The 24545-nt window shown below is 44.4% G+C and overlaps 2 protein-coding genes across 6 annotated transcripts in view; one reads left to right on the top strand and one right to left on the bottom strand.

Moving 5' to 3' along the window:
- Nucleotides 1-24545, top strand: part of LOC130294479 (protein CEPU-1-like) — a 721573-nt gene that overhangs the window by 678589 nt on the left and 18439 nt on the right. The window lies entirely within an intron of this gene.
- Nucleotides 5179-24545, bottom strand: part of OPCML (opioid binding protein/cell adhesion molecule like) — a 381701-nt gene continuing 362334 nt past the window's right edge. For 4 of the 5 annotated variants that reach the window (XM_056544350.1, XM_056544352.1, XM_056544353.1 and 1 more), the window contains 5 exons: nt 22510-22635; nt 10966-11100; nt 10458-10578; nt 8079-8230; nt 5179-6637 (listed from right to left, as the gene is read on the bottom strand). In XM_056544350.1, the coding sequence (XP_056400325.1) occupies nt 6540-6637; nt 8079-8230; nt 10458-10578; nt 10966-11100; nt 22510-22635 (632 nt within the window). In that variant the 3' untranslated portion in view covers nt 5179-6539. Of the gene's footprint in view, nt 6638-8070; nt 8231-10457; nt 10579-10965; nt 11101-22509; nt 22636-24545 lie in introns of those variants that run through there. The other variant, XM_056544354.1, reaches the window with a different exon arrangement.

Below are 24545 nucleotides of genomic sequence, written 5' to 3'. Positions count from 1 at the left end.
AGATGATGCATGATGCATGGTGGATGGTTGATGTGCTTCATATAGATGATGGGCAGTGGATGGTTGAAGCTCTGTATATAGATGATGCATGGTGTATGATTGATGTGCTTCATATAGATGATGGGCAGTGGATGGTTGAAGCTCTATATATAGATGATGCATGGTGTATGGTTGATGTGCTTCATATAAATGATGGGCAGTGGATGGTTGAAGCTCTGTATATAGATGATGCATGGTGTATGGTTGATGTGCTTCATATAGATGATGGGCAGTGGATGGTTGAAGCTCTGTATATAGATGATGCATGGTGTATGGTTGATGTGCAGCATATAGATGATGGGCAGTGGATGGTTGATGCTCAGTGTATAGATGATGCATGGTGTATGGTTGATGTGCAGCATATAGATGATGGGCAGTGGATGGTTGAAGCTCTGTATATAGATGATGCATGGTGTATGGTTGATGTGCTTCATATAGATGATGGGCAGTGGATGGTTGAAGCTCTGTATATAGATGATGCATGGTGTATGGTTGATGTGCTTCATATAGATGATGGGCAGTGGATGGTTGATGCTCAGTATATAGATGATGCATGGTGTATGGTTGATGTGCAGCATATAGATGATGGGCAGTGGATGGTTGATGCTCAGTATATAGATGATGCATGGTGTATGGTTGATGTGCAGCATATAGATGATGGGCAGTGGATGGTTGAAGCTCTGTATATAGATGATGCATGGTGTATGGTTGATGTGCTTCATATAGATGATGGGCAGTGGATGGTTGAAGCTCTGTATATAGATGATGCATGGTGTATGGTTGATGTGCAGCATATAGATGATGGGCAGTGGATGGTTGATGCTCAGTGTATAGATGATGCATGGTGTATGGTTGATGTGCAGCATATAGATGATGGGCAGTGGACGGTTGATGCTCAGTATATAGATGATGCATGGTGTATGGTTGATGTGCAGCATATAGATGATGGGCAGTGGATGGTTGATGCTCAGTATATAGATGATGCATGGTGTATGGTTGATGTGCAGCATATAGATGATGGGCAGTGGATGGTTGATGCTCAGTGTATAGATGATGCATGGTGTATGGTTGATGTGCAGCATATAGATGATGGGCAGTGGATGGTTGATGCTCAGTGTATAGATGATGCATGGTGTATGGTTGATGTGCAGCATATAGATGATGGGCAGTGGATGGTTGATGCTCAGTATATAGATGATGCATGGTGTATGGTTGATGTGCAGCATATAGATGATGGGCAGTGGATGGTTGATGCTCAGTGTATAGATGATGCATGGTGTATGGTTGATGTGCAGCATATAGATGATGGGCAGTGGATGGTTGAAGCTCTGTATATAGATGATGCATGGTGTATGGTTGATGTGCTTCATATAGATGATGGGCAGTGGATGGTTGAAGCTCTGTATATAGATGATGCATGGTGTATGGTTGATGTGCAGCATATAGATGATGGGCAGTGGATGGTTGATGCTCAGTGTATAGATGATGCATGGTGTATGGTTGATGTGCAGCATATAGATGATGGGCAGTGGATGGTTGAAGCTCTGTATATAGATGATGCATGGTGTATGGTTGATGTGCAGCATATAGATGATGGGCAGTGGATGGTTGAAGCTCTGTATATAGATGATGCATGGTGTATGGTTGATGTGCTTCATATAGATGATGGGCAGTGGATGGTTGATGCAAAGTGTATAGATGATGCATGGTGTATGGTTGATGTGCAGCATATAGATGATGGGCAGTGGATGGTTGAAGCTCTGTATATAGATGATGCATGGTGTATGGTTGATGTGCAGCATATAGATGATGGGCAGTGGATGGTTGAAGCTCTGTATATAGATGATGCATGGTGTATGGTTGATGTGCTTCATATAGATGATGGGCAGTGGATGGTTGAAGCTCTGTATATAGATGATGCATGGTGTATGGTTGATGTGCAGCATATAGATGATGGGCAGTGGATGGTTGAAGCTCTGTATATAGATGATGCATGGTGTATGGTTGATGCCCGGCTTCTTCCTGGTCCTAGGTTTAGGGCCAGGATGAAGTGCAGCTAGCACAAAACGGCATTTGCCCATTGTTGTATGTAACACCATCCTGTCTTTTAAAACTTGTAATAAAGAAAGATGTCTTCACTACTTGGTGAGTGCTGAGTCTGATGTTTCTCCTTGAATCTTACCTGGAATGAGCTGTGTCAATGTTATGCTGCTGAGCAACCAAGAAGAAACCCGCCAAGAGTGAGCTGAATGATGTTCAGTGTCTGAATGATGCTCAGCATATAGATTCTATTGACAGTGCTCTGTATACAGATTACATGCCATGTATGGATAATGCTTGGCATATTGATGATGTGTGTTGTATTGATGGTGTTCAGTATACAGATTAGGTGTAGTGTATGGATAAGACAATGGGGGAGAATTATTAAAACTTGTGCATATCCACATACAGTATCTGATTTCATATATTATTTTCAATAAAAAAAATGTATGATATAGTTGCTAGACAAATCTCATTATACTGATTTAATTGTTAGGATCCATTACCGCCTAAGACTATGTATATATGGAATAAAATGTGCTGAATGTCCACCCGGAAAACATGGGGTGACATGTGCCGGCAGCACTAGGATCGTTCAGAAATGCTCAGTCTCCCTAGATGGCAATGCATTTCCGAGCGGAATCTGAAGAAACATTGAACTGGTTCATTGTTTCTGCGGATGCTGGAATCGAGATTTCTGCAGCAGAAACATCTGCCAGGAAAATTCTGCTGTATGCACAATGCAATTGAAATCAATGGGACTCTGCTGCAGCGGAATATTTCAGCAGAATTCCGCTCGGGAAAATCTGCCGTGTGCCCATAGCCATACAGGGGTTATTCAGGATTAGAAAAACAGAGCCACACCTGTCCCCAGGTTGCGTGTGGTATATTACAACCCAGCTCTATTCACTTCCACATAGCAGAGTTGCAACTTTACAGACTACGGTCCCACATAGCGCTAACTTAGCGTATTTCACTGCACAAAATGTGCTGCACATCGCAGAAATATGCTGCATATTCTGCACTGAGCATGCACACAGGGTTAGGCGGCGGCATCGACAAGCCTGTGACACTTGGCTCCACCCCCAAACCTCCAGGTTTCCCTGTGTGTATGCTCAGTGCAGAATACACAGCGTATTTCCCGCTGCGCAGCACATTTTGCGCAGCATGAAATACACTGCGTTAGCACTACATGGAACCATAGCCTAGTACTCAAACTGGTGTGGCGCTGTTTCAAGAAGGAATTAACCGTGTTTTTCTAATCCTGGATAACATATGTTGAGAGCATATATGTGAAAAGGAGACAAAAACATATTGTGAACTCCTAATATATGTGACTATCTGAGTAAAGATTAATGCTGACCAGATGGAGACCTCTTCATGGCCTCTGGTGAGGTCACTGCTACGTCTTTTTGGATGACTTTCACCTTTCATTGCACTAAGAGGCGCCTGTTTTATAGTGTAAGAATACTGAGGCCATAACTTGTGTACAGACAGACGATCCTGTCACCTCCATTTTATAATCCTTGTATTATCCTGCAGTGCCCACCACATGCCCAGTGCCAGCTGTCTCCATGAAGACACACAGTAAAGTGGGTGGATTCTCTGTTGCCAGTGTCTCAGCCAGCTTTCTTGTAGCCATTGTGGTTGCTGTATATAGTGCCCCCAACCAAAGCTCACTGCGTGACATAATACACTATGACTGACCCTCGGGGGTGGTACAGCGTCACAATCTCCTGGCGGACTCAACTCTCACAATCAGAAATAAAGAAAATCTTTTCTTGTTTAATTGAATAAGTGCAATAAAAAATCTCCTTGAGAAATCAGTGGTTTTATTAAGAGGCGATGATCTCATTACACAGCTCCCAGAGAATCCCTTTATTCAATCTTCTCACCTAAACATTATGAATTTACATGCGGTGGAGCGATCGGCGTGACGCGGCACAGGGAGGAATTGTGTGTATTGGGAAATGTTGCATCCGTTGCCATCTTCTCACCATCAGGTCCGGACGTTAGCTCAGGGTTGTGTGTACTACATTTTTTAGAATGTGTTGGTGTGGCGACACACACAGGGTTTATTGGTTATTCAGGAATTTTATTTAAAGCAGACCTCCGATGATGGTCCCGGCGGCAGGATATCGGTTTAAGATTTGCAGCAACTTTGACCTGAGACACTGAGATTAACGTGATCAGGGGAAAGATATTCCCTATAGATTTGCATGGGACTTCTGATAAAAACAGTTATCCTGCAGCTGGGACATCTAGGTCATTGGTCTCTAAACGGCGGAGTTCTAGTTGTTGCAAAACTACAACTACCAGCATGACTGTGGCTTTCTGGTCATGCTGGGAGTTGTAGTTTTGCAACAGCTAGTACTCCACTGTTTGGAGACTAATGGTCTGGGTGATATGGATTTGATCACTGGGGACATAGCCAAGAATAATGTATGGGAGGTGCTTATGACCTGTCAATCTTTTCATGACACCAGTCCTGTGTATGATGGCCACTCTCCACCATGTCAGTGTTCTCATTGTTACTACTTTCTACTACAAGCCTCTCATGAAATCGTATCATGGCTTAGGCTGCATTCACATAACGTTTGTTACATAAGGGGATCGGATCCGGCTGTGAGATGGGAAAACCGGGCGCTCCCATATGCCAGCCGGACCCGGCCCCCATCTCATTCATTTGAATGAGCCAACCAGAGACAGTTACCCTGGTCGGCTCATTTTTGCATGTATCTGATTTTGTGATCTGACTAAAAACCGTGTTATACTACGATTTTCAGTCCGGTCATAAAACCGTACACGGGGCAAAAATGAGCCGACCGGAGTCACTATCTGTCTCTGGTTGGCTCATTCAAATGATAGAGATGGTCCGGGTCCGGCTGGGATACGGAAGCACCCGGTTTTCCCATCTCCTAGCCGGATCTGGTCTCCATATGTAAGAAACGTAATGTGAATGCAGCTTTAATGTGTCATAAATCGTACCAAACAAGCTTCATCAGTGATTCCAGGGCTTATTGACCACTGCTTGCGTACCATACGGCTATCAGATTGGCACAGTTTGTTCGCTCGGCAGAACATAGAAGGAGATGAGAATTTACAAATGTCAGACTTTATTGACACATCACAGGATTACAACCATCTTGACTTTCCTTGCCTAGAAAAGTTTACAAACGCTGTAGAACATGCAGCGATCTGGTCGTGTTTGCATTGACTAGCTCGGATTCAACACGCCAGCCTCCTACGTTTTAAAAGAGCCAAATGAAAATATCCCAAACTCAGTTTCTTCACAACACACTAAACGTGCTCCTCCCAAAGAATCAAACTATTGCTGCAATGACATCTAACGGTGACAGAGTGCTGCAAAGCATCGCACTTCCCACTGCTTGCTCCAGACAGTGCACTGACTTGCGTGAGGTGGAGCCCAGCTGCAATTCTCTGCAACTCTGCCACTGATCGGACACAATTTTACTCACAGTTCATGAACGTTGGGAATGGTAGGCAGATGGAGGAATCTGAAGGCCAGGTGGGGGTTGCTCTAAATCAGCAAGTAGAACTCCGACAGTGACCTCCATTGCTCCATGGCCACCCTTACCATGCATGACCATAATCACTCTCCTTACACAAGACCCTACTGAACGCTGTATGTGCTTGATACAATAACCATCAATATCTAGGAATGTGACGATCTGATCGTGGCCGCAGAGGCACTTCTACGAACTCCAGGGTCACTACATAATCTTTATTGCACTGCACAATGAATGAGAAACTCTGTGTATTGAATCAATGCAGATACTACCGGAAGGACTTACTGTACGGGGGTGGATAGTGAGGCAGAGGACAGTGCGGAGACTAAGTTACAAAGAGGGGGGCATCAAGGCCTGGATGGAGTGCGCTGTGTAGATAGATGGGTGCACTGATTAATTCTGGCTGTGCGCTTGGTCATATCATGAAATGTGACACTTATATGGAAGCGTCGATTCTAAAGTTCACCTCCTTTTGTTTGCCAGAGCCTGAGTTTTCCTGCAGGTCCGGTAACTCAGCTCTTCCGTGTCCTGTGCATCCCTCCATGTGGCTTTTAGAAACAACTGTTCATTGTTACTAGAGTTACTGACGCAGGTGGAGGGGGATGGGCATTCCACGGATATGATCCTTTAGTATGTCATCTTCCCACCAAACCATTTCTTACATTCCTGCAGAGCATCACACAGGGATTTACAAAAGACACCAACACAAGAAACCAGCTTTCCTGGGCATCTGGGATTGAGGGTGGTCCATTGCGACCAGCAGTCTGCCCCAATCTCGTTAAATAACCCAAAGAAGGATGGGGAAGGGCTGAAGCATCCCCCACAGTGTTTGGGAGTTGTCTCTCCTGTGGGGTGGGAGAAGATGATTATCATGTTTATAGCTTCTGGGTGTCTTTCCACAGCCCCCCACCTCCACACTATCCTGCGTCATCAAAACGCTGTGAGGGAATACAGGATGGAGCACCAAAGGCAGGTGGCGGCCAGGGTGGTGGAAGCTGAGCTGCTCCTGTTCTGCACTGCTCCAGGACCTGATGGGAGAAAGTTTCCATTAACAATGCAGAGAAGTAAATGTGGCAGTGACTCTCACTTCATTACAGGGAAAGGGACACAAAATGAACTTGTCAATTCCCCAAACAAAAACACCTGAACATGAACAAAGCCGCATTGTGAGAGTGAAGGTAAAAGGATCCATTTATAGGAGATGACATAGAGTGGCAGTGGCACCGGCCGTGAACAGGAGAAGACAACAAGTTATCGTAATTGAAATGAGAGGCAGAGTCTCCTCCGTAATTGTATTTACTGATGTGTGGTAAAGGGAAGCTAATTGCTTCTACACTTCCTACCAGACATGCAAATAAATTCCTACTGTCGACAAGAGGCCGAGTTTCCTCCACGGAGAATCACTTACGTCCGTGATGCCACACCACAAACCATGGTCAGAAATAGCAAGCTGCACTCAGTGGGGCTGTGGTCCTTGTTAACAAACAACGAGCATTCCCACACATCATTTTTTTTATATGACACTGCTAAGAATGCATTCAAAAGGTATAAAGAAGGATTACTGCTAAGTTTATCCAAGAAAGTGTGTGTGTGCCATGCAGATCTCAATGCTGCAGTCTGTGGGAAAAAAACTAGCACAACACTGTAACATATGGAATTTCCTGCATATCATTATACAAGTGGATGCTCATGAATATTCATTAGATGATATATCACCAAACCCCAGGGCCGTAGCCCAGGGTGCAAAAAACACAGACACTTGCCACACTTTGCCTCTTGAAAGCGCCGTGGAGACGGCAAAACATGTAGAGGCGGCAAATTAGTGTTTTAATATAGTGCCTCGTAAGGGATATTGGGTTTCTGCAGAACCCTAGATACTAAGAGCAAACTGCTCAGAACATACTCATACCATCCCACTTGGCACTATAATTTTAATATCACATACTGGGTTTATTATTTTTAAGATACACAATAAAAGTTATATTTTATATTTTTCTGGGGGGGGAATAAACAGAGGTGTTTTGCACCCCAGGCTACGGCCCTGGGGTTTGGTGATATATAGTGTGTTGGCCTCTCTAGTCCCTCTGTGTCATTTATGGACTTTCTTATTCATTAGATGTACACCAGAGCCACCCGACACCCCCATCTGTCCTGTGACCTCACTGGAAAGCAGCAGTGAATATGACTGGGCAAAAGGCAGTGGGGCGCATACCAAATGGGACAATGCAGTGGGGCGCATACCAAATGGGACAATGCAGTGGGGCGCATACCAAATCGGACAATGCTGATCCCTTTTGACCAGTGTTTCCCAACCAGCGTGCCTCTAGCTTTTTGCAAAAGCTGTCTGGGCATGCGCAAAGTTGTAGTTTTACAACAGCTAGGTGCACGCTAGTTGGAAAATTAATGTGTTAGACATTTAGTGAATTTTTTATAAGTTAGGGAGCTGTCTCCATGCGTTGTGTCACTCACCATACAGGATGACGCTGGCGTTACTGTTTCCAAGTTTATTTGATGCCACACATGTATAGTTGCCATAGTCCTTCTCAGATACGTTGAAGAAGGTCAGGATAGATAGGTGGTCTTTATTCTCGATCCTCACCCCATCCAGTCCATTATTTAACCTGTGATGAGACATGTAACATCCCTGAATAATAGCAAAGGCGGATAAATAATTTCAGACTCCGAGACCCTCAGGGGGTGGAAGCACCTGCAGATACAGCGACAATCTACAGCACACAAATCTTGGCACAGGCCTGGACCACAATTTGGCTGAGTTTAGTCAATTACATATAATGCAAAAATGAATAGGACTGTTACGAGTCTCCTCAAAACAAGAGCTTACAATCTATAGATAGAACTAGTTATAGCTAAGTATAAATAGGGCTCTGCATGAATTTAGAAGTGCAGGCAACAGGGGTAAAGAAGTGAGGTTGCTATCCATAAAAAGCGTTGGAACGATGGGATCAATATGGTGAAGCAGTAAAGAGAAAACATGAATGTAATGAGCAAGCCCCAATATCCGTATGGTCCATATAGTACAGTGGAGCAGATCAGTGATTGGGATCATAGCATGTTGGGGCTGGCGCACACACTTACTGGCTTTATAATAGTGAGTGTTTTCTCTATATACAGTAATGTTAGGCTAGTTACTGCTGACCTCATTCCACGCTCTCCAAGGCCAGACCCTGGTCTCTTGATTCCTAGTGCTACTTTGTTAACTATGTATAGCAGGTAGGTATACCTGTGGAAGCTGCCCCTCTATGTAGGTTGATAATTCCTGTTATAAATTTTCAAAATTTTTCCCGTAAACCACAATAAGGAAAAATCTGAGTTCTCACAGCAGCTGTGGTTCAGTTTTGGCTGAAGCTCAAAAAGAAGATGCCAAAAGAAAATGCAAATATCCAATAAACGATTCAGCAGCGACCGCAGAATGTGAATTAATTCCTGGTGCCAAAAATAGATGTAGAAGCTTCTATTTATAACGTGTCTCCTCATCACGTACACTGCAGATCACAGGAGAAGATGCGTTTTGGAAAGCTTTGTGCCCCTCCTGTTTCTGTTTGTGCCTGGTATTACAGCTCAGCCTCATGCAGTTGAGTTGTAGATACAGGAGCTGGGCTGGTTCAGAAAGAAAAGCGGAGACTTTCTGCTTCTGTTAGGGTGTAGCGCCTCATGTCTATAGCTCCTGAATGTCTTAAAGGGGTACTCTGGTGAATATCATTTTTTTTTTAAATCAACTGATGCCAGAAAGTTAAACAGATTTGTAAATTACTTCTATTAAAAAATCTTAATCCTTTCAGTATTTATCAGCTGCTGTATAATACAGAGGAATATAGCGTGTAGGGAGAAGCAAGCGGCCGGCACTACTGGAACTAAGCCCCAAGGAGGAACGAAGAGGTGCAGCAAAACAGGAGGCACAACCAAATCCCGTGGCGGCGGTGCTCAGCACAGGAACAATAGCAAACAACGAGAAAGCAAAAGAGATGAGGCGGCACTCACCAAACAGGATAAACTTCTTTATTCACTCTGCGGTGACATCAAGCAGGGTACAGGCTCCCCCGCCTGTACCCCGCTTGATGTCACCGCAAAGTGAATAAAGAAGGTTATCCTGTTTGGTGAGTGCCGCCTCATCTCTTTTGCTTTCTCATAATACAGAAGAAGATCTTTTCTTTTTGAAGTTCTTTTCTGTCTGACCACAGTGCTCTCTGCTGACACCTCTGTTCATGTCAGGAACTGTCCAGAGCAGTAGAGATTTGCTATGGGGAATTGCTCTTACTCTGGACAGTTCCTGATATGGACAGAGGTGTCAGCAGAGAGCACTGTGGTCAGACAGAAAAGAAATTCAAAAAGAAATGAACTTCCTCTGTATTATACAGCAGCTGATAAGTACTGGAAGAATTAAGCTTTTTAAATAGAAGTAATTTGCAAATCTGTTTGACGTTCTGGCACCAGTTGATTTAGAAAAAAATATGTTTTTCACCAGAGTACCCCTTTAAGGGGGTTGATGACAGTCTCACAGGGCCATTTAGGGCAATCACTCACTATACATGTTAGATTATTTTTCTAAAGGGTAATAAGCTGCCACCAGAGAAGACTGGAAGAGACAGAGGGTGACACAGCGACTTATTCATCTTTTTGCATTTAAATGCATGCACGTCCAGCTGAGCCAAATGTGCATGTGGAAGGGGGCTCCTGGTCAATTGTTCTCTGCTCCTCATTCTGTGTACTGGGTGTAGGCTTAGGTTGAAAATGTGACATAGCAATAATACTGAGAGTTGTAGTTCCAGGAGTTATCACATAAACAACATAATTTGTTTCTGGTCATGAGGACAGAAGACAGACAATTACCTGGTGTCTTCCTTATACCACTGGAATTCAGCCAGTGGGACAGCCAGAGCGGAGCAGCGCAGCGTACCCTTCTGTCCAACCGATGCCCCTGTGTTCCTAGTATCAGAGATGTAAGGAGGATCTGTGGAGGTAAAGAAGGGTTATGGAGATAGCACCTGCTATCCTGTGAGGGTTGTCACCTCATTACTGGTATTTTTATAGAGCCAATAGAATCTGCTGTACACTTATGGAAGGTATTGTGTGTACAGTATTTGCTGGACCCTCCTTATATGACTTAATTCACTGTATACACAGGATGCTGCGCCCCTTCTCACATCTGTTAAGACCAGAATTATTCGATAATATTTAATTACGACTTAGCAGCTACCAGCAGGGCCCTGATGTCATGAGGGGAGCAGGCTCTACAGTGGCTCAACAGCTGTTGGCTCAGGAGGATCTGTTTATTGAGGTAATGGGATTGAGGGTCTCAGGCTCTAACCCACCGACACAACACATGGAGAATACTCACAGTTCACCGTGACTGTAACACGCCGCACCGCGGGGGCTGCCACCTCATTGGCTGCGCTGCATTCATACTGGCCCGACTGTTCCCGAGTGATCCCAGTAATTTCCAGATATTCATCGTCACTCACAAACCTATGAGCTGAAGACAAAGAGTTGGTGAGCTTATTGTCCTCTAACGGTCATCATGAACAAATATTAATATATCATGCAGAAAAACGTATCCCCTATCCTTTGGATAAGTTTTAGTCAGCCTTTGGCTGTCCGGGCATGGTGGGAGTTGTAGTTTTGCAACAGCTGAAGCCACACTGTTTGAGAGACACTGCTGTAGAGCTTTTGTATATAATAGAGCCTTGCACAATACCAGTGACCGCAGCAGCTCTGTATTTATGTGGCACCTGCATTGCTTCCTTCATTCCTTCCTAATTCCACGCACAGTATAGCCGCCATGTCTACAAGCCGGAGCCTCGCTGTGACTTTACCGAGTGACAGAATGGGGACAGCAGACAGAGTAACTCTGATGCCGGCAGCTCAAGGGAACTTGCAGAGAAAGGAGAGTGGAAATAGAAATGTGTAGAGTTTTAATTAGATCTTACACTTAATATGCAAATGTGCTCGTCCTTCTCAGGTTGGAAAATGAGAGTTTTATTTAAATGTGCGGAAGGTTTAGAGGAGCTAATTACCAGCAGATAGGAGACAGAACGCGCCAAGCGGCTGCCATAGAGTGACATGAAGGGGAGGGGGAGACACAGGTACACTATGACACGGGGGTCATGGGGAAACGGCTGCGATTACGCCTGATTATCCCAGAATTATCCATGTTCCTGTGCTTGTACAAGCTCGTCTGTAATGACAACCCCAGGCTCCGGCTCCATCCCTTGTTATCTGACCTTGCTGTGAAGTTACTTGGTATAATTACTAAGATTAAATATTATGCTCCAATTAAAACCGACCACCAAGGGAGCAGCGAGAGGCGTCTGTGAAGCTTTACACAGAGGAAGCAAGGACCAAATTAAAGCATCAGTTTCTCAGCAGCTGAAAGATCAGGGACACCCCCTCCTTTATTGTAAATACCATATATACAATTTTAGAGTATACAGAGCTGTGAGTGGAAATCTATCGTCACCAGAATCAAGACTCTGCACGCTTTTTTTTTATCCTATTGTTCATATCAAGGCCACAAGGCAAACAAAAAAAAAACCACCCTGGATGTTCAGTATAAAACATGTAAAACTTATACACACAGTAAACACATGACATAAACAGTACAGAATGTTCAATTTTGCCATGTCAAGTTGTATACATGCACATCAGAATCTGCTAACTGTATGCAATTGCATTTACAGGCTGCATACACATGCCTTATAATTTGTTAGATTCATAAGTGGCAGACACAGGGAATTGGACAGACTGTGGTATGTGACTCAGGGTGGTTAGATGTATCACTTCATGATGCCAGGGCATCGTTGACCTACACGGTCCGAGTGTACGACAGCTTCTCCTGGACCAGGCGCAGGATAATAAATACACTGATGCCAGGTTATGGACAACTGTCTCTTAACTGATGATTGAGGTGGCAGGTCTTTTACAACACAGAGGTTTGTGCAGTAGTGGAACCTGGTGAGCCCAACTAACACCTTGCTGGGAGTTGTAGTGGCCGTTGAATGCAGCCTGAAGATTAGTGGCAGCACACGCTGACTGAAAGCTTTAACTTGACTGACTGAAGTAGATCTTTTCCCCATGGAGCTTTTGCTTACCACCAGGCTTTGACCATTCACCTGCACACCAGGGTCTTTTCCTGAGATTTTGTGTGGCTGTGGAATTTAGTAGACTTCTTCTCCCTTTGCTTCTCCTCAGCTTGCTAGCTGGAACACACTCACTCTCTCCTTCACTGACTAGAAGAACACGGCACTCTCCTCTCCACCTACACTACATTAAGGGCTGGTTTGTGGGTCTCCCATAAGGCAATCAGGGTCACCTGGTCACTCTGCCTCAATCTCTTTAGAGAAAGGAAGGAAGGAAGGCGCCTCATGTGCGGGATCAGTAGATCTTGCAGGTGGGGGTAGGGGAAGGTAATTCCCAAGCCGCTTACCGAAGTTGGTTGTGCGCCCACACACAACAAGGTTAGGAGCAGAAGAGATATGAAGGCAGGTCCACTGCAGCCCTCCTGGATAGGTGTAGAATCAAAGGCGAATGACCAGGGAGTCAGGAGTTTGTCTGGCGCAGAGAGGAACCATCAGACAGCCAAGTTAAATCAATGGATTTATTAGATGCAACGCGTTTCGCTGCGCATGCGCACTTCATCAGGCAGCTTTTTTTTTTTTTTTTTTGAGATTTAAATTTGTGAACAATTTATTGTTATGGCCAACGGAAAAATTCACAAAAATTCACAGTTAATATTCTGCAGTTATTACAGAAAAATTATCATATTGCACATATTGCCTGATGAAGCTGCGCATGCGCAGCGAAACGCGTTGCATCTAATAAATCCATTGATTTTACTTGGCTGTCTGATGGTTCCTCTCTGCGCCAGACAAACTCCTGACTCCCTGGTCATTCGCCTTTGATTCTCAATCTCTTTAGGGTACAGTGCTAAAGAAAATACAACACAGACTATAGCAATTTCACACAATATAATAAAGTGAAACAATACAGCAGTGGGCCAAGTAAAAAGTCAGACAGGGTGTCCGAGGTAATCTCTAGCCCACAGGACAGCCTTGGGTGCTGGGATACCACAAACTCCCCCTTTTAGGAACAGTTGTCCTTGGCGCCCAGTCCTGGAACTGGAGATTGATGAGGGTAGAGAACTGGAACATTAGTTCTTAGTGCAAATAGTTTCTGAGATACGTAGAAAGAGCAAAGAGTTCCTTCCTGAAGGATATAACTGTGTGGTTGGTGCCTTTGATGTTGACCACTCGCTTAGGGTTTAAGTGCCATAAACTTTCACCTTTGATTAGTATTTTTACTACTTTACTCCTACTTTACATTTTTCATTGACTCAGAAAGTGCATAGGTAGTAGACAAACACTCAGGACAAACCAACATTAGACAGACACACGTGTTACAATTCTTGAAGCTCTTCCTTTGGTTGTGTGCATTTTCACGAACAAGGTGACTCCTAGATTCAGGCCAGAGCTGCCGTAGGCTTCCTTCAATACTGGTCCTGTGCCACAGGCCCCATTGGCTTACAGCATCTTCTCCCACGACTGAAGAAAGTTGAGCACACCTCGGGGCCACACCGAAGGGACACGACAAGAGACAAACAGACACCTACTTTTGCGCCAAATTTCAGCCAAGGTATCTCCTTGAATTTTGGGTACACCTCATGCACCCCAGAAGACAAAAAACAAGGACAACATTGCACAAGTAGAGAGAAAATAATACATCCTGACTAGGACATTATAAATGTGGGCACGCTATCACACCCCTAACATACACAGTATATGTAGGTCTGCATGTATGGACTTGGGCACTCATATAGACGTACCAACTAGTGAACAACAGTCCTAACCTGAGACAATTTTATAATATAGACAATTATATACCATATACATAATTCACTAGAAGTTACACATTTCTGACTACTGTACCAGACTGACTGGGTTACACATTTTCTTACCATTATGCAATCCTGGCTGAAAACACTTTACTGAAAATATTATTACGTTATTGACTGAATAACAAGGCTATCTGGGTTACATTTCTCTCATTACTAGACAATCCTGACATTTGTGGCACATTTTTAAAGGCACTAAAGTGGTTAGGCACAGAATTAGGAATGTATACGAAGACTTAGGAAGTTCACGGTATTATACAGCGTAGTGGTTTCTTCATGGCAAGACTCCATGCACATGACTTGAACGTTACAGAAACTTGTGGAAAATAAACTTGAGCGAATAATGCTGAACGGGCGATTTCACACAATAAACTGGAACAAAAAAGTTAAGTTAGGCTTTATTCGTGTACAGGGTCTTTCTTTCTTTTCTTAGTAGAAAGGCTTCTCCCAAAGGTAGGAGTCGCCTTCTTCTCTTGGCTGAGCCAGGTGTCGTGGTGCTCTTGCTTGTGCACCCACCGGTGCATTGATAGTATTGATCCAGGACACTCTGGACAGGTGCAACCGGGTTATCTGAGGGATGACGGTCACCACATCTTGTACAGAAGCAGCACCCGGAACTGGGCTATTGGGGCTGCAGAAGATGAGGATGGGGAGCTGCAACTTCTCATGCGGCGTAGTATAGGTGGGAGCAGCCATGGCCAACTCTGGTAGCGTAGAAGTTGGGACATAGGGTCACTCCTTCCCGGGTAGCAGCATTAGGTTTTTGTCCATCTACCGCAGCAGTTCCAGCTCATTGCCGAACATCGACTGTGGCAGCAGAGGTGACTTTGGTCGGGGCTTTGGTCTTGGTCACTCTTTCAGAGCTGGAGTAGGATGATGGGGTCGAGAACCCGGCCTCTGAAAGCATACTCACTTATGTGGCTGCCGCTGCAACTTGCTAAGCGTTCGCCGCCATCTTGGGACTCTCTCTCTCGGAGCTTCAGCAGGTGCAGCTTCCATGTTGCTTCCTTGCTGGTTCGTTGGGGTACTCGTGAGGCAGGACTTCCAGGCTCCTTTTATGGGCGACTCACCCAAGATGGCCATGGAGAGGAAATAGAGCTCTAGTACAGCCTCTTCAACCATGCCCTGTGAAAGGGAGGTGGCCCTTTTGAGTTCCTTCTGGGGCTATGAACTTGGTTCCCCCTGCCGGGGGGGGCGGGGGTCGGGGAGTTTCACAGGCTTTTTCCTGCACGCTTTCTGCAGACTGGATTAACCCCTGCTGGGGTGGAGCAGACTCCAGCGGAGTAGCAAAAACTCACTTCACTGCTTGCACATGTTGGAAACCTCAGGTAACAGTCTCTATTCAAACTTTTAGCAAACAAATGGCCGACAGTAAAGCTCTCCCCCTCTATTTATTTGTGCCATCTTGACAGTTAAGCACAGTCCATGGACAACGGCGCTTAAACAGGCGCACCATAGGTGCGTTTTCTCGCTAGCTAAGACTCTGTTCACACTGGGGGGTTAACGCCAGAGAAGGAAGATATCGGAATCATGTTCATGCACGCTAAAAACGTGTCACAGCCACGGGGAATTGGGCAGACTGTCGTACGTGGCTCGGGGTGGTTAGATGTATCACTTTGTGATGCCAGGGCACAGTTAAACTACACGGTCTGAGGATACAACAGCTTCACTTGGGCCAGGCGCTGGATAATAGATACACTGATGCCAGGTTACGGATAACTGTCTCTACTGATGATCGAGGTGGTAGATCTTTAAAAAAACTGAAGTTTGTTCAGTGAGCTGGGCAGAGTGTAACCCGGGGAGCCTAATGCCTTGCTGGGAGTTGTAGTGGCCATTGAATGCAGCCTGAAGATTAGTGGCAACACTTGCTTTGAGCTTTTGCTTACCGCCAGGCTTTGACAATTCACCTGCGCCTTTTCCTGAGATTTTGCGTGGCTGTAAAGCTTAGTAGACTTATTCTCCCTAAGGCTGGTTTCACATCATGATTTGATACAATTTTGGAAGCTCAAATCGCCTGAAATCGTATCTGTCCATGAATAGGTATGGACAGATATGGAGCCATTAACTATTATGGGGCTGCGGACCCGATCGTTGTCAGCTAGTGACTACGATCTTGTCATTTTCTCAGGGGATCCAATTTTTGGTCTGCCGTGATTTTCAGTCCGTGTCAAAAATCTGACATGCTGAGAAAATTACCAGATAGTAGTCACTAGCTGACCACGATCGGGTCCGCAGCCCCATAATAGTTAATGGCTCCGTATCTGTCGGTACCTATCCATGCACAGATACGATTTCAGGCGATTTGAGCTTCCGAAATTGTATCTGTGCATCGGAAGGTCAAACCGTGGTGTGAATGCAGCAAAATCTGCAGCCGCATCAGGAAATAAGTTTCCAGTGGCAGCCCTATGTGTGTAGTGAGTTTTGGAGGTGGGGCTGTGTGCCGTAGTGACTGTGACTCGTAGCTCCACCTCCAAAACTCACTACACCCATAGGGCTGCTGCAGAAAGCCTTGTGTGTATGGTGAGTGAGGGATACGCAGTGTGAAATATGCTGCGTATACGCCAAGTGGGTACGTGCCCTTAGGCTTCTCCTTAGCTTGATAGCTGAAACACACTCTCCTCTCACTCTCCCCTTCAATGACTAGAAGAACACTGCACTCTCCTCTCCTCTCCACCCCACACTACACTACACTACACTAAAGGGGTACTCCGGTGGAAAACTTTTTTTTTTTTTTTTATCAACTGGTGCCAGAAAGTTAAATAGATTTGTAAATTACTTCTATTAAAAAATCTTAATCCTTCCAGTATTTATCAGCTGCTGAATACTACAGAGGAAATTATTTTCTTTTGGGATTTCTTTTCTGTCACAACCACAGTGCTCTCTGCTGACATCTCTGTCCATTTTAGCAACTGTCCAGAGCAGCATATGTTTACTATGGGGATTTTCTCCTGCTCTGGACAGTTCCTGCCATGAACAGAGGTGTCAGCAGAAAGCACTGTGGTTAGACAGAAAACCAATCCAAAAAGAAAAGAATTTCCTCTGTAGTATACAGCTGCTAATAAGTATTGGAAGGATTAAGATTTTTTTATAGAAGTAATTTACAAATCTGTTTAACTTGCTGGCATCAGTTGTTTTAAAAAGAAAATTTTCCACCGGAGTACCCATTTAAGGGCTAGGTTTGGGGGTCTCCCATTTTGCAATTAAGGTCACCTGGTCAGTCTGCCTCAATTTCTTAAGGCTACAGTGTTTAAGAAAATACATAGCATAATATAGCAATATCACACAAAATAATAACAATAAACAATATAGCAGTGGGCCCAGCAAACAGTCAGACAGGGTGTCCAAGGCTCTATCTCTAGGCCACAGGACAGCCTTTGGTGCTGGGACACCACACATACTTTCTTATGCATATCTTCAGGTTGCATGCATTTATATCAGAATTTAAAGTTTGTATGTACTCTGCAAATTATGATGTACACATGTCCTCTCATCCATATCTGGAAGTTGCTGGCCATCAGAACTGGTTGCATACATGTGTACCATATATGCAGGCCACAGACATGGGTGCAAATGTATGTGCATGTTGCATAGTCTGGAAGAGAATCTGCAGGTTACATTTTCTCACATTCATATCTGCATGTTGCATACAGATCCTGTTGCATAGTATGCAACCTGCACATACATTGTATTCTACTGGTAGTATGCACTTGTATGCAGATGCATGTGCTGGGTGCCCAGGCACACCCTAATCACCCAGAGCGCAACACTTACAGTGGGGCAAAAAAGTATTTAGTCAGCCACCAATTGTGCAAGTTCTCCCACTTAAAAATAAGTGCAATTTTCATCATAGGTATACCTCAAGTATGAGAGACAGAATGAGAAAAAAAAATCCATAAAATCACATTGTCTGATTTTGAAAGAATTTAATTAGCAAATTATGGTCGAAAACAAGTATTTGGTCACCTACAAACAAGCAAGCTTTCTGGCTCTCACAGACCTGTAACTTCTTCTTTAAGAGTCTCCTGTGTCCTCCACTTGTTACCTGTATTAATGGCATCTGTTTGAACTTATCAGTATAAAAGACACCTGTCCACAACCTCAAACAGTCACACTCCAAACTCCACTATGGCCAAGACTAAAGAGCTGTCGGAGGACACCAGAAACAAAATTGTAGACCAGCACCAGGCTGGGAAGACTGAATCTGCACTAGGCAAGCAGCTTGGCGTGAAGAAATCAATTGTGGGAGCAATTATTAGAAAATGGAAGACATACAAGACCACTGATAATCTCCCTCGTTTTGGGGCTCCATGTAAGATCTCACCCCTTGGTGTCAAAATGATCGCAAGAACTGTGATGAAAAATCCCAGAACCACACAGGGGGACCTAGTGAATGACCTGCAGAGAACTGGGACCAAAGTAACAAAGGCTACCATCAGTAACACACAATGCCGCCAGGGACTCAAATTATGCAGTGCCAGACGTGTCCCCCTGCTTAAGCCAGTACATGTCCGGGCCCGTATGAAGTTTGCTAGAGAGCATTTGGATTATCCAGAAGAGAAATTGGGAGAATGTCATATGGTCAGATGAAACCAACGTAGAACTTTTTGATAAAAACTCAACTTGCCGTGTTTGGAGAAGAAAGAATGCTGAGTTGCATCCAAAGAACACCATACCTACTGTGAAGAATGGGGGTGGAAACATCATGCTTTGGGGCTATTTTTCTGCAAAGGGAGCAGGACGACTGATCCGTGTAAAGAAAAGAATGAATGGGGTCATGTATCGTGAGATTTTGAGTGAAAACCTCCTTCCATCAGCAACGGCATTGAAGATGAAACATGGTTGGGTCTTTCAGCATGACAATGATCCCAAACACACCGCCCGGGCAACGAAGGGGTGGCTTCTTAAGAAGCATTTCAAGGTCCTGGAGTGGCCTAGCCAGTCTCCAGATCTCAACCCCATAGAAAACCTTTAGAGGGAGTTTAAAGTCCGTGTTGCTCAGTGACAGCCCCAAAACATCACTGCTCTAGAGGAGATCTGCATGGATGAATGGGCCAAAATACTGGCAGCAGTGTGTGAAAAACTTGTGAAGACTTACAGGAAACGTCAACAAAAGGTATATAACAAAGTATTGAGATTAACTTTTGTTATTAACTAAATACTTAAATTCTTTAAAAATCAGACATGTGATACCTATATACAGGGAAGGGGGGGGGGGCTGCTCCCTTAATGTGTACCTATATAGGTGGATGGGAGGGAACTACCTATATGGGGTGTGTGTGTGTGTGTGTGTGTGTGTATATATATATATATATATATATATATATATATATATATACACAAAATCTTGTATATAAAGGGTGAAAAGTACCTACAGGGGGTATTATATACAGGGCACAAATTATCTACAAGGAGTCCAACATACAGACATGCAGGGGGCCATTACTCTAAACCACCTGAGTATATGAGAGTAATTCATAGACTGGCGATGTCTGCACTAATTTGATGCTACCTACAGTTTGGGCAGCATGAAAACTGTCTATTAAATAGTTATTCCCACAATTTAAGGGTATGTTCACACTGCGAAATTCCGCAAGTAGAATTCTGCGCTGTGAACATTATCATCTGTGTGAATGGGTCTTCCGCGAGACCCGTTCACACTGCGGAATTTCAGCAGCGGACAATTCCGCCGCTGAAATTGTTCGGCACAAAGAAAGAACATGTTCATTCTTTGCACGGAATTCCGTGAGTACTGCATAGCCGTCAATGGTGATGGCACAGTGCCCCGCGGTCCTACCTAGGTGATCAGTGGGGGTCTGACCGCTGGGACCCCCACTAATCACCAGAATAGAAGTAAAATGTCCTCAGAAATGAAGGTAGTCGATCAGCAACTCCATTCATTCTCTATGGGGAGGTATTTGTCCATAAACAATGAATATGGTGTTGACTCTTCATGTGTGGTGTATTATTGAACAGCAGTTAAAGGGGTATTCTGGCCAAAGACATCTTATCCCTATCCAAAGAATAGGAGATAATATGTCTAATCACGGGGGGCCCCGCTGCTGGGGCCCTTTGTGATCTCCGTGCAGCACTTGCATTCTATCATAGACACGAATGGAGGGGGCATGTTGTGGCGTGACATCACGAGGGGGCTTGGCATGATGTCACAAGTGGGTGTGGCGTGACGTCACATCTCCAGTCCCAGAAACACAGAAGTTTTTGAGACTAGAGAAGCAGCCCCAAATAGAATGTGGGTGCTCCATGGAGATCTGGAGGGGGGGGTCCCAGTGGCGGGCCCCCTGCGATCAGACATCTTATTCCCTATCCTTTGGATAGGGGATAAGATGTCTTTGACCGGAATAACCCTTTAAAGAACACTCAATATGGCTTGGTGTGGTTAAGGGTGTGGCCTTTGGTGCACAACATAGTGCAATAGGCTGTGCATGCCTATCCTTGTATGTGTGAATGCATTTAACATGCAGATAAGGATGAGAGGGTATGCAACCTGCACTTATCCAGATCTGCAGATTGCTTGCACTCACACATACAAGTGTATGCAATCTGCTGATTCCACATCATCTACAGGTTGCATATACTCACATCCATATCTGCATGTTGCATGCATTCACATCATAATTTGCAGGTTGCATGCACTGATAAAACTATTTATAGGTACTTTACTATCTGAGTACGCAGCGTTGCCCTGTTTATCCTTCCTAATCCTTGTTGGGGAGGAAAATAAACAAAAGAGGAAGCTTTTGACTTCATATCCCGTCCTCATATAGTGTTGTCATATGCCATCCCCATATCCCATCCTCATATCCCGACCTCCTATCCCGACCTCCTATCCCGACCTCCTATCCCATCATCATATCTCGACCTCATATCCAGTCCTCATATCCTGACCTCCTATCCCAATCTCCTATCTCGACCTCCTATCCTGTCCTCCTATCTCGTGCTCCTATCTCGACCTCCTATGATGACCTCCTATCACAACCTCCTATCCCATCCTCCTATCCCGACCTCCTATCCTGTCCTCCTATCTTGACCTCCTATGATGACCTCCTATCACGACCTCCTATCCTGACCTCCTATCTCGACCTCCTTTCCTGACCTCCTATCCAGTCCATCTATCCCAACCTCCTATATCGACCTCCTATCTCGACCTCCTATCCCGACCTCCTATCCCGTCCTCCTATCACAACCTCCTATCCCATCCTCCTATCCCGACCTCCTATCCTGTCCTCCTATCTTGACCTCCTATGATGACCTCCTATCACGACCTCCTATTCTGACCTCCTATCTCGACCTCCTTTCCCGACCTCCTATCCAGTCCATCTATCCCAACCTCCTATATCGAGATCCTATCTCGACCTCCTATCCCGTCCTCCTATCCCGACCTCCTATCCCGACCTCCTATCCCGACCTCCTATCCCGTCCTCCTATCCTGGTAATCCTATCCTGACCTCCCATCCCGTCCTCCTATCCCGACCCGTAATATGTGTATCAGGTATTGAAATATCTTCAGCCGTCCGGAAGTTATGTGGGAACATACATTTCCCATTGATTTGCATGGGACTATAAACAAAAACCCTGACACTCACAAATGGGGGTAGTTAAGGGTTAAATTAACTATCCTATATTTTAAAAGGACATATAAGTAACGTGACCAAGTATTATCGAAATATCTCCAGCCGTTTGGAAGTTATGCAGTAACATATATATCCCATAGACTTGTATAGGACTTTAAACATAAATCCCGCCCCTGGCAAATGGGGGTGAGTAAGGGTTAAATCACGTATCCTATGTTTGTGTTGACATATAAGTAACATGTGACCAAGTTTCATGTTAATATCTTTAGCTGTTTGGACGTGATGCTGGAACGTACACACATACACATACATATATACATAAATACACACACACACACATAGATACACACACACACACACATGTTGAGTTTTATATATATATAGATTAACAGTAAAATATGCTTACATTTTCCAGAATAAAGTTTCCACGTTACTGCTGGTTCAGGTCTGCCGGTAGCCAGACAGCGAAGGGTTACAGTGCTCCCCTCATTTACTGTAATATTTGTAGAGATGTTTAGGATTTGGGGTGGAACTGTAGAAGAAAAGAAAATATTAACTTGTAATGAGTATCTTTAGACAATTCTACTGCCTGTCTTACATTTTGTTTAGCAGATGACACTATATCCTGCACAAAACCTCTGAGTTATGTCAGTGTCAGTTGTTTTTAGGCTGCCAGGGCTTGCTGTGGGCAGGATTACCTTCACATATAGCTCCAATGATTCCTTTCCCCTCTCACACATACATGTGTCTATTTACAGCTGCCCCAGCCTCCTGTACTGATGCTCACTGACACTGCTTTGTCACTAACTAGAACCTGCTCTGCTGTTCTGCTGCTCACTGACACTGTGCAGTCAATACTGAAACAAAAGGGAAACGGGAGCGCTTCCTGGCGTGACACCTTCAGATGTATCCAAATATAAAATAAGTGAGCCAAGGATCAACTCACCTAAGATGGTTGTGCAAAATACCAACACAACACGTTTAAAGATATGATCATGTAGAGCTGCTGTTCCTTCCTCCACGTGCTCCCAGGCGTGTACAATAGACCACAATATCACACACTCCCATGGAGGATCACAGGGCGCTGCCACAGAGGTAGTCCAAGAAAGGAAAATACTTTTAAAAAGATTTATCAAAAAGACGTACTACGAGTTACGAAACTGTACTGGTTTCGTAACACGTAGTACGTCTTTTTGGTAAATCTTTTTAAAAGTATTTTTTAAAGCCTTTCTTGCACTACCTTTGTGGCAGCGCCCTGTGATCCTCCATGGGAGTGTGTGATATTGTGGACTGTGCAGTCAATGACTTGCAGAAAAGCAGAGCAATTTACAATAAAGATAGCGGACAGAGAAGCATGTGACATGTGAAGCTCTATACTTGGCAGGAAAGGGAGATTACAACATGATCAAGAGTACAGGACACACAAGCAGGAGGTAAACACCAGAAGCATGGTCAGGTCACCGCATGCAAGTCTGTAGCAGAAATCAGACTTGTCAGCAAAAAAACTGATATAAATAAGCACATGGCTAGATATGGCTAGTAATCATGGGAAGAGCCCAGGTAAGTACAACCCATGTCCTCCTCATCTAATGACTCTCAGTCAAATGGGACGGCTAGTGGGTGGTTATAAAAGGGTTGGACTTACCTGGGCTCTTGCCATGCTGGGAAACACCCCCTGGGATTTTGAGCCTAATTGCATAGTAACAAAAATACTTTTATATTAGCACTGGAAAGGACTATATAGAGTTAAAAATAATAATAATTCCCAGGACCCCGATGACTAGCCCTATGTGCTAGTTTACACCCATGCTTTTCTTCTGACAGGTCCGATTTGAAGTGCCTGTCACTGTAAGAACCCTTTCACTCTACAATTTCCGAGCAGAATGACGTTTGGAAATTCCAGGGCAGCAGCCTCCTGTTGTTTTCAATGGTATGCTGCTGCACTGTGCAAATTGTAGAATTTTTTGTGCTGTTGAAATTCTGCATGGTGGTCTCCTTTGAAAAAATGAACATGCACAGTGCAAGTCTGCACGGTCATATTGGGGATTGATTTCGGCAGCGACCGCTGCACTCAAGCTCTGTAGTGTGAATGGGCCCCAAGTCAGACAGTATATTAGGCCACTATGATTTAAAAAAAAAAATTGGCTCTCCTGACATTTCTGCATTCCAATAATGTTGGTGCATCACTTTCTCTGCATTGTGCTATTCCTCTTTTACGCCACTTGTTACTACCAAAGTTTTCCTAATCCAATAGTCTACAGCAGAGGACCCCACTGACATTTGTCCCACCAGAGCTTTTAGAATGTGGATTAGCATGGACTGGCATCTATTTCCCCCACATTAACATGATGGGTGTAGGCCAGTAAAGATTATTACTGGCAAAGGTGAACAGAGTCTGTATTGATGGACTGTATCAGCTGATGTATGGGGTTAAGTGGGTGC

The sequence above is a fragment of the Hyla sarda genome, chromosome 10, assembly GCF_029499605.1.
Source record: "Hyla sarda isolate aHylSar1 chromosome 10, aHylSar1.hap1, whole genome shotgun sequence".
NCBI lineage: Eukaryota > Metazoa > Chordata > Amphibia > Anura > Hylidae > Hyla > Hyla sarda.
The sequence above is the reverse complement of the archived record's forward strand: the minus strand, read 5'-3'. Positions and strand labels throughout refer to the sequence as shown.